Source organism: Sarcophilus harrisii, chromosome 5, assembly GCF_902635505.1.
Source record: "Sarcophilus harrisii chromosome 5, mSarHar1.11, whole genome shotgun sequence".
Lineage (NCBI taxonomy): Eukaryota > Metazoa > Chordata > Mammalia > Dasyuromorphia > Dasyuridae > Sarcophilus > Sarcophilus harrisii.
This window is the reverse complement of record NC_045430.1, coordinates 252,770,022-252,784,643: the sequence shown is the minus strand read 5'-3', so window position 1 is coordinate 252,784,643 and position 14,622 is coordinate 252,770,022. Positions and strand designations below refer to the sequence as shown.

Below are 14,622 nucleotides of genomic sequence, written 5' to 3'. Positions count from 1 at the left end.
AATTCTGACTAGTCACAGTTGTCTTAAGAAAGCTACAAATAAAATAAAAGGTAAAATAAATTTTTTTTTTTTATGTAGAACAGAGAAAATTATTTATGGGCAGTATCTAATTATGGGTAATTTACTATCAGAATAAATCTTTCAGACTCTAAATAAGTGCTTTTGAAAAAAGTAGCATTAAGTAGGAGAAATTAGTAAGAAAACTGTTCTGTGTTTCAGCAGCTCCTCACTAGCTATGGTACTATGAGCAGTCACTTCTCTCAGGTCTCAGCTTCTTCATTTATAAAATGAGGATAATATCCATATCACCTGCCTCCCCACAGAAATATCTGTAGAAAGGAAAGTGCTATAGAAATGAGATCTTTATTATTAACAACTGAATTTTAAAATGTTTCATCTAATGGCAGATTTATATTTTTCAAAATTCTTTACTTACCCGCTGAATAGAGAGCCTGAACTCTTTCCAAATACTCATTTATTTTATCTTGAATGTTTTCTAAGGTTGAACCTGCCATCCCAGCGTAAATTAAGGCTTGTGCAGCTTCCTAAAAACAAGACATTTTATAGAAAAATTTGATTATATCAAATTGAAAAGTTTTTGTACAAACAAAACTAATGCAGACAAGATTAGAAGGAAAAGCAATAAACTGGGAAAACATTTTTTACCGTCAAAGGTTCTGATAAAGGCCTCATTTCTAAAATATATAATTGATTCTAATTTATAAGAAATCAAGCCATTCTTCAATTGATAAATGGTCAAAGGATATGAACAGACAATTCTCAGACGAAGAAATTGAAACTATTTTTAGCCATATGAAAAGATGCTCCAAGTCGTTATTAATCAGAGAAATGCAAATTAAGATAACTCTGAGATATCACTCTACATCTGTCAGATTGGCTAGAATGACAGGGGAAGATAATGCGGAATGTTGGAGGGGATGTGGGAAAACAGGGACACTGATACATTGTTGGTGGAATTGTCAATACATCCAGCCATTCTGGAGAGTGATTTGGAACTATTCTCAAAAAGCTATGAAACTGTGCATACCCTTTGACCCAGCAGTGTTACTACTGGGCTTATATCCCAAAGAGATTTTAAAGAAGGGAAAGGGGCCTGCATGTGCAAGAATGCTTGTGGCAGTCCTGTTTTTAGTGGCCAGAAGCTGGAAAATGAATGGATGCCCATCAATTGGAGAATGGTTGGGTAAATTATGGTACATGAATGTTATGGAATATTATTGTTCTGTAAGAAATGACCAGCAGGACGATTTCAGAAAGGCCTGGAGAGACTTATATGAAGTGATGCTGAGTGAAATAAGCAGGGCCAGGAGATCATTATATACTTCAACAACAATACTATATGATGACCAGTTCTGATGGACGTGGCCCTCTTCAACAATGAGATGAACCAAATCAGTCCCAATAGAGCAGTAATGAACTGAACCAGCTACACCCATGGAAAGAACTCTGGGAGATGACTATGAAGCACTACATAGAATTCCCAATCCCTCCATTTTTGTCCACCTGCATTTTTGATTTCCTTCACAGGCTAATTGGACACTATTTCAAAGTCCGATTCTTTTTATACAGCAAAATAACTGTTTGGACATGCATACATATTATATTTTAACATATTTAACATGTATTGGTCAACCTGCCATCTGGGGTCAGGGGTGGGGGGAAGGAGGGAAAAAGTTGGAACAAAAAGGATTTGCAATTGTCAATGCTGAAAAATTACCTATGCATATATCTTGTAAATAAAAAGCTATAATAAAAAAAATGGGAAAAGGGGGAAAAAACAAAAATTAAAAAAAAAAAAAACCCAAGACATTTTAGAAGAACAAGAAGCAAACAACAACAAAAATCACTGCTTACGATATGAATTATCTTTAAATGTTTTCATATTCATCATTTTAATGAAAAAATCAAAATGAGATTTGAATACTTTTGAAAGCAGTACTTCTTTCCATTAGGAAGTAGTCATCTACGTCTTTTGTTCACTTCCTAACAACTTTTTCTATCATCCAAGTACATACATTAAGTGTATGGGATTGTATGGGATAAGTTTTCTTAGAGTAACAGTAATGTGAATGTTTAATCATTTGCTTTAATCAATAACCCTTATCCAATACATCTTTCAAAATGTGGGGGAATTAATCATGCTGAAACCACAAAGCCAAAAGATCATTAAAAATAATCTAAGTAGACTATTTAGATGCCAAGAAATTATTTTCTTCAATTTTCCCCCCAGCAAAATGGACAGTTCAGGTTAGAGGCCCTTGTCTTAAAGCACATTTATTTTGAATAGAACGCCTCATATAACGTGCCGCGGGAATCAGGTGGCTAATAAGATTCCTGGTGGCCTCCAACTCCTTCTTGCCACGGTTCTGCGGCCAGGCACGTTAAGGGAAGGGGGCTGGCTGACAGGGGACGAGCCTTTCCACTGGTCAGCGCAAGCGCGAGGATGCGCCCCTGAATTCACAAATCCTCTCTGGGTCGAACAGGACGGTTGTGGATCTAATGATTCTGAAACAATCTCAACACTGGGAAAATAAGGCGGCGTCGTAAGCCCAAAGGCTCTGTCCCGGCCCATGGAGCCCACAGATCGGGGGAGAGAGTCAAGCGAGGTTAAACAAGTTGGGAGAAATTACCTCCTCCTAAAAATATTAGTTTGAGGTGCATTTCAAAGTCTGGTCTGCTTTAAACCCCCCCCCCCACCCGTGTCCCGACTGAGTGCGACAGACCCTCTGCCAAACCGCCACATCCCGGGGAGCGGCTGTTCTCCGGGCTGTCGGGCAGCCCCGGGGGCTCCAGCAGGGTGGGACCATTTCCCAGAGGGAGACGTCAGGTTAGCCATCCCCAAGCTCGCGTCTATCAACTTCAAAACGGCACCGAGTTGTGGGGTGAGATTCCGACTTTTTAATCTAATACGAGTCCCGTCCGTAGAGACTGATTTATAGAAGTTTCCGAGTCCCCCAAAGTAGGAAGGCCGGGGGCGGGGACTCTCTCTAGGAGGAAGCACCGGGGTCCCCCTACGTCACGTGGGAGGGGAGGGATCCTAGTTGCATTTCTGGACGGGGACCGGCGGGCCTCCCCCTCCCCCCCCCCCCCGGGAGAAGGAAGGGGGCGGGGCCCGAGGGACGGGAGCGAGCCTGGGATTTGCCTTCCGGGTCTCCCCGCTCCACAGACTGGAAGCGGACGCGGCGGGGCAGGGGGTGCCTCCCCTCCCCAGGCCGCACCTTGTAGTAGAACACCGCCTCCTGGTAACGGCCTCCCTGGTCCTTCTGCACCGCCAGCTGAGCGAAGTGCACCGCGTCCCGCTCCAGCGTCGCGGCGTCCATGGCCCCCGATGCCTCCCGCGGAGGGGCGGGACTTCCGGCTTACCCTCCCTTTCCCGAGCCCCCCACAGAGGGAGCCCCCCGCTAGGCAGGAGCCCGGTTCACTTGGGGTTCCTGCCCGAGAGCCGGCTCCCCTCCGCCGGCGTGGCTCCTCCTCCTCCTCCTCCTCCCGGACGTCGCTTCCACCTCATCTCCTGAGAATGACGAGACAGCGGCGGCGCCACGCCCGGGCCCCGCCTCGGTCGGCCCAGGCCTGGCAGGCTTAGTTCTGCCTCACAACTTCCTCATGAAGACGCCGCGCCCCGCGCTCACCTGTCACGCCATCCGCGTATGCGCACGCGCAGAAGCGTCAGCGAGGGGGCGGGGTAGCCACCTGTTGTGCCGCGCAGGCGCAGACGCGGGTGGGGGGGGGAATCTCCCTCGCCCTCTCGAGCGCTAGTTTCCCAGCTGTAGAGTAGAAGTTTCCACGCGGACTCTTCTCCCCTCCGCCCCCTTCCAAAAGCGAGCGGACCCAGAGGCCTTTGCGGCACGCAGCAGGAGCTTCCTAACTACTTGCTGTTGAGTGAATCCCCATAGTTTTGCCTCTTCCCTGAGGGTCCCCGAGGCCGGAGGGCTCCGCAGAGCTTGGAAACCCGGGTTTCCTCCGCGCGGGATCCAGCCCTTCCTCTCTTAGACCTTTGCCTTTGAAACTAGAATCCAGAAATGAAAAAAAGCGCCCGGGAAAGGAGAAAGCGGGGACGTGTAAACCCCGGATGCTTATGAAGGAGCTGCTAAAAGAACCCTAGTTTCAGTTACTGCTAACTCGAATTCTAGAGAAAGCCTGAGCATAGAAATAAAGCAACTGCTGCAAACATCAAAAGTGGTTTCTAAATCCTGCAAGGGAAGAGAACAAAGAAGCCCACCCTCCGAGATTTTAGTTGTCATGTTGCTATTACGTAGCCTTTACGATCTACAGGTAGCTCGCTTTGTCTTCAGCACGGACCTGGTGCTGCCTTTACACCCATTTTACAGTCGGGTAAACCGAGGCAGACGGGTTTAAATGACTTGCCCAGTTTGTAAGTGAGGCAGAATTTTAATTAACGTGTTCCCGACTCCAAAGCCACCTAGTGTGTCTCAGTGATGTCACAGTGTGTGGTAATTTATCCCACCGATTTTCACAGAGAGTTTGGCTACAAACTCTCCCTTAGAAAACCCGTTTGTTTGCTATATTAAGGAATAGTTTGAGCATAGCTTGCTTTTAGTTTGCTTATGCACAATTTCAACTGTGACAGCAAGAATCTAGCTTCACAATAACCCACGAGTTGTAGCCCTTCTAAGGGTAAGCTGTCAGTAAGGGTCCCTAGGGAAAGAAGATTTAGGTTCTTTTTCAAGGTAAAAGCCCTATTTATGGTTATTTTCTGGTGCATCGGAGCTGAGTATTGGCCCTTAATCCTCCCTTTTCCCCCCATTACTTCTCCAGCAGTCTGCCCAACTTTCTCATACAACTCTGGTTCCCAGAAACCTGCTTGTGAAGCCCCAGCCACAGACTGGCTGGGGACAGATAATATCTCTCAGCTTTTTACATCCAGCTCGAGGCATTTATTACAGTGTTTATGTATGTCTTAGCCGGTATAAATGAATGAAAATATATGTAAATAACAGGATGCTGCTGTTCGGTTTTTTCTTTTTTTTTGATGTGTTGCTGATGAAGTTTTTGAGCCTCATGCCCCTCATCCCATTTTTCCTATAAGCCTTGCGGGTTTTATTGAGCAGTTTTGGCATAGAGAGGTGATGCTAAGGAACCCATATGTCCTGATAGCAGAACTGGCGGTATTTGTGAGAGCTGTTTATTTCTATTTTAACAACCCTTGGAAAAAGAGTAAGAACATCTAAAACGCACATTTCACAGGAGCCTGGCATGAGATTTGCCAGGGCTCTTCGAGACTGTCTCCTCCAGCCCTTCCTTTTTACAGTGACATCCCAGGGAGGAAAGGTGACATCCAGGATTGCCCAGGAGTTGTGGGAAGGACATGCCTTCAGATCCACACACTCTCTGGTTGCAACTCAAACCTCCTTCCTTTCAGTGAGGAACCCAGACCTTTGTTTGTTTCTCTGGTTTAATGTAAAACATTCTTTCCCTTAATTATCTACCATTTAAATCAACATTATTTTTGCTAATTTCCAGTATTTTTGTTTTCTCTCTGTCTCTATCTCTGTTTTTTTTTTTTTAATCTGTCTGTCTCATAGTCTGTCTCCTCAATGTAAATAGTAAGTTTAAAAAGTCTGCCTCTCTCATAGTGTCTCCTCAATGTAAATATCAAGTTCAAAAAGTCTTACAGAACATAGAAGTGCTTCTTTCTACATGTTAATAATCATAGCCGATATTTATATATAGGCAGCTAGCTGATATAGTAGAACAGAATGCTGGACTCAAAATCAAGAAAACATAGGTTCTTATGCCCAAAGGCTATCAAGCTGTTCACACCCTTTGATCTAGCAGTGTCTCTACTGGGGCTGTATCCCAATGAGATCATAAAAATGGGAAATGGCTCATATGTGCAAAAATGTTGGTAGCAGCCCTTTTTTAGTGACAAGGAACTGGATGCCCATCAGTTGGAGAACGGCTAAATAAGTTATGGCATGTGAATGTTACAGAACATTATTGTTCTATAAGAAACGACCAGCAGGATGATTTCAGAGAGACCTGGAGAGACTGACATGAACTGATACTAAGAAAGGTGAGTAGAACCAGGAGATCATGGTACACAGCAACAAGATTATGTGACAATCAATTCTGATGGACTTGACTCTTTTCAACATCAAGGTGATTCAAGCCAGTTCCAATAGACTTGATGGAGAGAGCCACCCATACCCAGAGAGAGGACCATGGGGACTGAATCAGGCTCACAACATAGTAATTTCACCTTTTTTTGTTGTTGTTTGCTTCCTTGGTTTTTCTTTCTCATTTTCCCCCTTTTCATCTGATTTTTCTTGTGCAGCGTGCGTGATATTTGTGGAAATGTGTTTAGAAGAATTGCACATTTAACCTAAATTGGATTATTTGCTGTCTAGGGGAGGGGAGAGGAGGTGAGGAAGAGAGAAAAATATGGAACACAGGATTTTGCAAGGATAAATGTTGTAAATTATGGATTTTGAAAATAAAAAGCTATTATTATTAAAAAAAAAAAGAAAATCTGAATTCAAATGTGACTTTAGACTCTTGCTGGCTGTGTGTCTCTGAGATCACTAAATCTGCCTTCTAGGATTTCTATGAGGATTCAACGATATAACATATAAAGTAATATGTTGCAAATCTTAAAGGACTATATACATGCTAGCTATTATTATCATGTAAGACTTTAAGGTCTGCAAAACACGAGTTATATAGTTATTGTTTCAGTGGATCCTTATTGCATCTCCTGAGAGGGGACTACTGTTGATGAGATTATGTGCATTTTACAAATCAGCAGACTGATTGGGTTTATGTGATTTAGCTATGTAGTCACTCAAGACTAGAGTTTCACTTCTCTGCTCCCCAGAACTGCAGATCTATGGGCGTTAGGGCATGTGAGGCTTTTATAGAGAATTTTGGCTTGAAATTTCTGGGAAACAGATTTTCATTTCTCCTGAAACTTTTGTTTTTAATTTTGTGTCATCATATGCCATCACTAAAGCTGTTTTTCATTTGTATCCAACTCTTTGTGACCCTATTTAGGGTTTTCTCAGCAGACCCTGGAATAGTTGGCCATTCCTTCTCCAGCTCATTTTATAGATGAGGAAATTCAGGCAAATTGGGTAAAGGGACTTGCCCAGAGTCACACAGCTAATAAGTGAGCTTGAATTTGCATTCAGATTTTCCTGATTCCAGGCCCAGTGCCTGGGCCCTGTAGCTGCCCAACAGAAACCTTATTGGTGTTGGGGCCTTTGTCTCAGGGGAACTTGGGGTCCTTAAAGAGGCAAAGCCTCTCCTAGAATGCTGGGTCGAGCTCACATACAGCCTTCCTGTAATGAAGGGTGAGCTCTGAAGGTTGTGCCCTCCAGAATACTTGTTTGTTGGCTGTGTTGGTGAATCCATTTGTTCCATCTCCTTACTGTAGCAACTGATTGACAAAATGGCATATTATAATTAATGCTAATTATATAAACTGCCTGTCATTTAAGGAGGGAGGGCTAGTACTACCCGCTTCATACCTCAATTGGAATACTAAGCATTCTTCACCTGGATGCTTTTTCCTGGATGTTTTGTTACACAAAACTCATTTGAGGAATTATAGATCTCAAGAGGGCAGGCATTTTCTGGGCCTCCATATCTTCAGCATAATATTACCTGCAAAGAGAGGTATCCACAAGACCTACCACTTTAGGGCATCTCTCTTCAACTTGGACCTTGTTCCAAACTACCTCCATGTAGATACCTCAAGTGAGCACATGTCACTTTTTTACACCCAGCTTGATGCAGTCAGGGGGTCATTAAACAAAGATATGTCTATTGTTACATCTTCTAACTTCCTTTGTATGATCTTGGAACACAAGACACCTTGTTAGAGGCTTTTCCAAAGAAATAATCAACATAGTGAGTACTTCTGTGCTCTAGACTTTGTCAGTCACACCCTGTGTGATTGCAGAAATGACACGTGGAATACTCCTAGTGAACTTTTGCTTATTCTCCTGTAATATGTGTATCAATGATGCCCTTGATGAATATGTAAATTATTCTCATGAAAATTTTGTACAGATGAGAAAGTGGGCACTTGAGTGGAGAGTCAGGGACATTCAGCCACCTTTTTGAATCATAATAATAATGTTTGAGATTCTTCTCCCCAGCTTTGCTGTCTTTTTGTCCTTAGACATTAAAAGTCTATTGATACCCTCAGAATTGCCTCACCTCTGGTGTAGACATCTGAATGTACAAGATCTAATGCAACTCTTCCCCCATCTTTGCTCTTTTACATTCTATTTCTTCTTCCTCTTCATTTGGGATTGAATGGTACAAACCAAAAAAAAATGGTACAGCCACACTCTCTTTGTAGGTGAAATGACTTTGGTGTACCTTTTTTCAACCTCCTTTCTTATTTCCCTCCTGTTTATTTTCCTTCCCATTCTATCTTTAAATGCTCTCAGGATGAGTTTGCTTAGTTGGATCTCTTGTTGAGCTCTCTTTAGACTTGTTTTCCCTATCACAGTTTCTCTCTTTTTTATGAAATGATACAACTCATAATCTTTCATTATCCTTCTCTAAAATGTTTTTACAAATGACCTTAAATTCTATTTTTTCTCTTTTTTCCATAATTATAACTTTTTATTGACAGAACCCATGCCTGGGTAATTTTTTACAACCTTGTTCCTTGCACTCACTTCTTTTCCAACTTTTCCCCTCCTTCCCTCCACCCCCTCCCCCATATAGCAAATAGTCCTATACATGTTAAATATGTCACAGTATATCCTAGATACAATATATGTGTGCAGAACCGAATAGGTCTCTTGTTGCACAGGAAGAATTGGATTCAGAAAATAAAAATAACCCGGGAAGAAAAACAAAAATGCAAACAGTTTACATTCATTTCCCAGTGTTCTTTCTTTGGGTGTAGCTGATTCTTCCATCATTGATCAATTGGAACTGAGTTAGCTCTTCTCTTTGTCAAAGAAATCCACTTCCATCAGAATACATCCTCATACAGTATCGTTGTTGAAATATATAATGAGCTCCCGGTTCTACTCATTTCGCTCAGCATCAGTTCCTGTAAGTCTCTCCAGGCCTCTCTGTATTCATCCTGCTGGTCATTTCTTACAGAACAATAATATTCCATAACATTCATATACCACAATTTACTCAACCATTCTCCAATTGATGGGCATCCATTCATTTTCCAGTTTCTAGCCACTACAAAAAGGGCTGCCACAAACATTTTGCACTTACAGGTCCCTTCCCCTTCTTTAGTATCTCTTTGGGGTATAAGCCCAGTAGAAACACTGCTGGGTCAAAGGGTATGTACAGTTTGATAACTTTTTGAGCATAATGACTTTAAATTCTAAACCTGCACTGCTCTTAGCTGCTGTATTTCTCTACTTGTCAAGAAGATCTATTATTTGTTGGCTGAGATGATGAGTTGGTGTCTCAGTTCTTTTAGTCTCCTTGTTCTAGCAGTTGATTTATAGGAGATAAATTTCCATATTCTGTTATTGGAATTAGTGTTAATTATATATCTGTTGTATTAACTAGCAAAACAAAGTATATACAAATTAATTGCAAAACAATTTTAGGGAGGAAGGGCACTAATAGAATGGCGTCTCTTAGAAGGAGACACTTGAAGAAAGCTAAGGTTTCTAAGAGATGGGCAAAGCAGGAGTGTTTTCTACGCTTGTTACATAAAGGTACAGATTAAATGTTTGGAAAATAGCAAATAGGTTCAAGTGACTATAATGTAGAATGTTCAGAAGGGGAGAGTTGTGCAATAAACCTGGGCAGGATGGAACCAGACTGTGAAGGCTTTAGGACTCAGGTTGGGTTATTTGTGTTTTATTCTAGAGGTCCATTTTTGTCCATGGAAAAGAAATGGTCAGACTCGCATTTTTAGGAAAAAATATTTTGGTAACTGTGTACAGCTTGTGTTGATGAAGGGAGAAATTGGAAGCTTGAAGACCAAGGTCTGGTGGAGGTCCAAAGGGAAAAATCCTAAGAACTGTCGGGTTAGTGAGTTAGTAGAGTATTAAGAAGTAGGGTGATGGACGTAAGAGATGAGTGAGACTTGGCCACGAATGTGGGCCTTGAGGGAAAAGGAATACTCAAAGATGACTGAGGTTGGGAAGCTAGAAGATAAGTGGTAATACCCTCTGAGGGGAAACAGGAAAGTTGGAGTGATAATGGGCTTGGGGAAATATAAGCCCAGCTTTAGATAGGTTGAATATAAATTGTCCAAGGGGATGATGTCAAAAGCAAAGAAATATGGATGTTCTGTTCAAGTGCCTCTTTCTGAGTTCTTAAAAATTTGGGGGCAATTTGCCTGAAGAAAAGGATCTCCTGATTATAGGACATAAAAGTGGTGAGAGGACATAAACGGCCAGGAAATCCTACTAACAGAAAAGTTGAAGGATGCTCATAAAATTCCTTGTTTCTAAGGAATGATACTGTGGACCTGTGAGCATGTGGTAGGTACCCCTACTTTGCACTTAGCCTTTTATGTGGATGTGGTGTGCTGGTTACCCCCAATATTTTGTTTAATAGAGGAATCCATACCACTCACCATACATGGGTTGCTAATATTCAGGAAATTTGGATGCCATGTAGTCACTGTGGGCTATTCATTCTCTCTACTGATGCAGCCCTCAACCTTTCCCACCTTCTCTACCAGGATTCTTGTCCGTGTCATTAGAAAGATAATAAAATAATAACAATCATTTACAGCAGAGGAGTGCAGTTGTTTTATTGGACTAATTCTATTAGCTGTGTATGTAAGACAATAGCATCACTCTGTTGTGAGTTTTTTGCCTTTGTATTCAAGGACCCCCTCTTCCTCCCCCCCCACATACAGACAAGTGTCCTGGGATGGGCACAGTGTCCTGGCAGAGGGCTATGTCCTGACTGGGGCATCTCTCAGTCCCCAGGCCTACCAGCTCTGCCTTCTCTTGTCCAGCCCCGCCTGGCGCTCTTGGGTCCAGCACTGGTGCTTCCCTTCTTCCCCTTCCTGGGCTCCATCTCCATCTTCTCTTTACATTGTGATCTGCCCCTGTGGCTACACTACCTTCCTTTTCCTCTGGAGAAGTGTTATTGCTGGCCAGATGGTGACCACTCCAGGCTGATATGTTCTCAGCAAAATCATTGCATTTCCAGCACTTTCTGGTTGAGCTCCAAAGGGTGTCCAAATGTCTGTCGAGACCTTGTTTAGGATCTTTACCCCCACAGTGTGCCTTTTGGTAAGATGCAGGACTCTTGCCCCCTGCCCTGGTGTCCTAAAGTCACCTGGGCCTTCCCACGCCCTGCCACCAAGCCTCTAGGCCTCTGGGCATCCGCTGTGAGCGGCCTTGGCCTTGGCATCTGACATACATGGAGCTCTCAGCACTCCCATAGACCTTTCCAGATTCTCCGAGGCTGACCTTGTCTCTGTGTGTGGTCTCCTCTGTGAAAATAACTCCCAGAGGATAAGAACCATCTTTGCTTTTGTGTCAGTAGCCCTGGTTCTTGGCAGGTAGTAAATACTTCAGTGTGCTTTTTTATTATTTCATTCATGCATATCCTTTCTTTTTTTTTTAATTTTATTTTTTTAAATTTAATAGCCTTTTATTTACAGGATATATGCATGGGTAACTTTACAGCATTAACAATTGCCAAACCTCTTGTTCCAATTTTTCACCTCTTACCCACCCCATCCCCTCCCCTAGATGGCAGGATGACCAGTAGATGTTAAATATATTAAAATATAAATTAGATACACAATAAGTATACATGACCAAAACGTTATTTTGCTGTACAAAAAGAATCAGACTCTGAAATATTGTACAATTAGCTTGTGAAGGAAATCAAAAATGCAGGTGTGCATAAATATAGGGATTGGGAATTCAATGTAATGGTTTTTAGTCATCTCCCAGAGTTCTTTTTCTGGGCATAGCTAGTTCAGTTCATTACTGCTCCATTAGAAATGATTTGGTTGATCTCGTTGCTGAGGATGGCCTGATCCATCAGAACTGGTCATCATCTAGTATTGTTGTTGAAGTATATAATGATCTCCTGGTCCTGCTCATTTCACTCAGCATCAGTTCGTGTAGGTCTCTCCAGGCCTTTCTGAAATCATCCTGTTGGTCATTTCTTACAGAACAGTAATATTCCATAATTTTCATATACCACAATTTATTCAGCCATTCTCCAACTGATGGACATCCATTCAGTTTCCAGTTTTTAGCCACTACAAAAAGGGCTGCCACAAACATTCGTGCACATACAGGTCCCTTTCCCTTCTTTATAATCTCTTTGGGATATAATCCCAGTAGTAACACTGCTGGATCAAAGGGTATGCACAGTTTGATAACTTTTTGAGCATAGTTCCAAACTATTCTCCAAAATGGTTGGATTCGTTCACAACTCCACCAACAATGCATCAATGTTCCAGTTTTCCCGCATCCCCTCCAACAATCATCATTATTTTTTCCTGTCATCTTAGCCAATGTGACAGGTGTGTAGTGGTATCTTAGAGTTGTCTTAATTTCATGCATATCCTTTCAAGTGGCTCTCTATTCAGCAGCAGATTTTAGATGGAAGCATCAGACTATTTTTTAACCATCTGTGTTTCTTCTTTTTCTACTGACTACTCTAAGCACAATAGGATAAGTTATAAGTCTTACTTTTATTAGTTTCACTTTAAATAGTTTGAGAAAATGCCAAAAAGGAACATTAGCTCATTCACAGACACTATTCTTAAACAGCTCCAATCAATTACATAAGGGCAGAGAATGATTTTTTATTTTTCCTTAAAGTTCAGTGTGATGAACTCCCTGGAAGCTAATGTCACAGCCACTAGAATGAAATATATGTAGAACATTTCAAAGATGTATAGTTATTTCTATACTTTATGACATTCATTGGCCAATTTTAAGAGCAAGATGTAGAGTTTGATTTGCTTTTATGAAATTGAAAATGGACTTAAAAAATTCATTGGCTTAAAACATTAAACCAAGTCTGAAAATCAATGACTTCATTAATACCCCATAAATTATGGGGCAATCAACTCTAGAATATTCAGAAAATTATCATTTGGTTTGTAGATTATCCAGACTTTTTATTCTCTCCTCCTTTCTGCATCATATTTTGATATCTTTGTTTGATTTTTAGTATCACTACCAGAGGGAGAACATGATGAAGGGTAATAACTTTAGAATTTAACAGAAAATTAACAATTTTAATAGACCATTTGATCTCCAGAGGTGCTAAGAATTAATGTATATTATTTGTACTAAGTGCTTAACAGATGATTCTCAAATGAACAAGCACATGCACACACTTGTCTTGCTTTTTTCGCTACCAAAAAAAATCTCATTTTAAACTTGGAAGTCACAGTGGTCAATTGTACCTAACGCCTGCTTCTCTCTCTAAAATAACTGCACTTATTGTTTATCATTGTGTAGTAGTGATGATCAGAACTGTTCAACTATTCTTATTTGGCCCTCATTCTCCTACTGACTTGATTCTCAGATGGATTTCCTCACTCTGTATCTTTTTGTTTAATCCTGAGCCCCTAGCCAGAAAGAGCACTTCTCTGTGTTCTGATCATCACTACTACACAATAATAAACAATAAATGCAGAGTTCCAAATTCTCTTGCTCCCATCATCCCAAAGGAGTGATAATAAGTAAACTGTTATCAGCCAAACATGTAAAATCATGAAAAATACATCTCCATATCAACCATAAAGCCAAAAAAATTTAAATAAACAAACTGAGAAAACCACAATTCAATTAGTGAACCACAGTTCACCAGTTCTTTTTCTAAAGATGGGCAGCACTCTTATTTTAAGGTCTCTAATCCTTTGATGTAGAAGCTACTAAATCTTGTGTTATCCTGCATGTGACTCTGCAATATTTGAATTATTTCTTCCTAGCCACTTACAATATTTTCTCCTTGCCTTGGGAACTTTGGAATTTGGCTGTAATATTTCCTGAAAGTTTCATTTTGCAGTCTCTTGAAGGAGGTAATTGGAATAGTGTTTCATTTTCCATTTTGTTCTCTGAATCTAAGATATTGGGGACATTTTTCCTTTATAATATCTTGAAATCTGATTCCTAGATTCTTTTTTTGATCATGGTTTTTTGGTATTCCAATCATTCTTTTTTATTTATTTATTTATTTATTTATTTGCTGTTGAGGCAGTGGGGTTAAGTGACTTGCCCAGGGTCACACAGCTGGAAATGTTAAGTGTCTGAGGTCAGATTTGAACTCAAGTCTTCCTAAGACTTCAGGGCTGGTGCTCTATCCACTGCGCCGCCTAGCTGCCCCAGTCCAATAATTCTTAAATTATCTCTCCTCAATCTATTTTCCATGCCACTTGTTTTTACAATTTTACATTTTCTTCTATTTTTTCATGCTTTTGACTTTCTTTTATTGTTTCATGATGTCTCATGGAGTCATTGGCTTCCTCTTCTCCAATTCTAAGTTTTAAGGAATTATTCTTGGACCAGAACTGCTCTGGGCAGTACAGTTGCCAATCAATACCAGCTGCACTTAGATCCAGCAGAGTGTCTGGTAGTCTGTTTGTGACCAGCTATCCCAGATGGTCTATGGTCTGAGAGCTCCTGCAGTTGCCTCCAAGGCCCACTGCTG

The 14,622-nt window shown here is 41.3% G+C and overlaps 1 protein-coding gene across 2 annotated transcripts in view; it reads right to left on the bottom strand.

The window, feature by feature from the left end:
- Window positions 1–3,645, bottom strand: part of CAPN7 (calpain 7) — a 43,060-nt gene extending 39,415 nt beyond the window's left edge. Inside the window, exons 1-2 of one of the 2 annotated variants that reach the window (XM_003772006.4) lie at window positions 3,240–3,645; window positions 437–545 (exon numbers count right to left, since the gene is read on the bottom strand). In XM_003772006.4, coding sequence (XP_003772054.1) covers window positions 437–545; window positions 3,240–3,341 — 211 coding nt within the window. In that variant the 5' untranslated portion in view covers window positions 3,342–3,645. Of the gene's footprint in view, window positions 1–436; window positions 546–2,744; window positions 3,071–3,239 lie in introns of those variants that run through there. The other variant, XM_031940237.1, reaches the window with a different exon arrangement.
- Window positions 3,646–14,622: the final 10,977 nt, after the last annotated feature.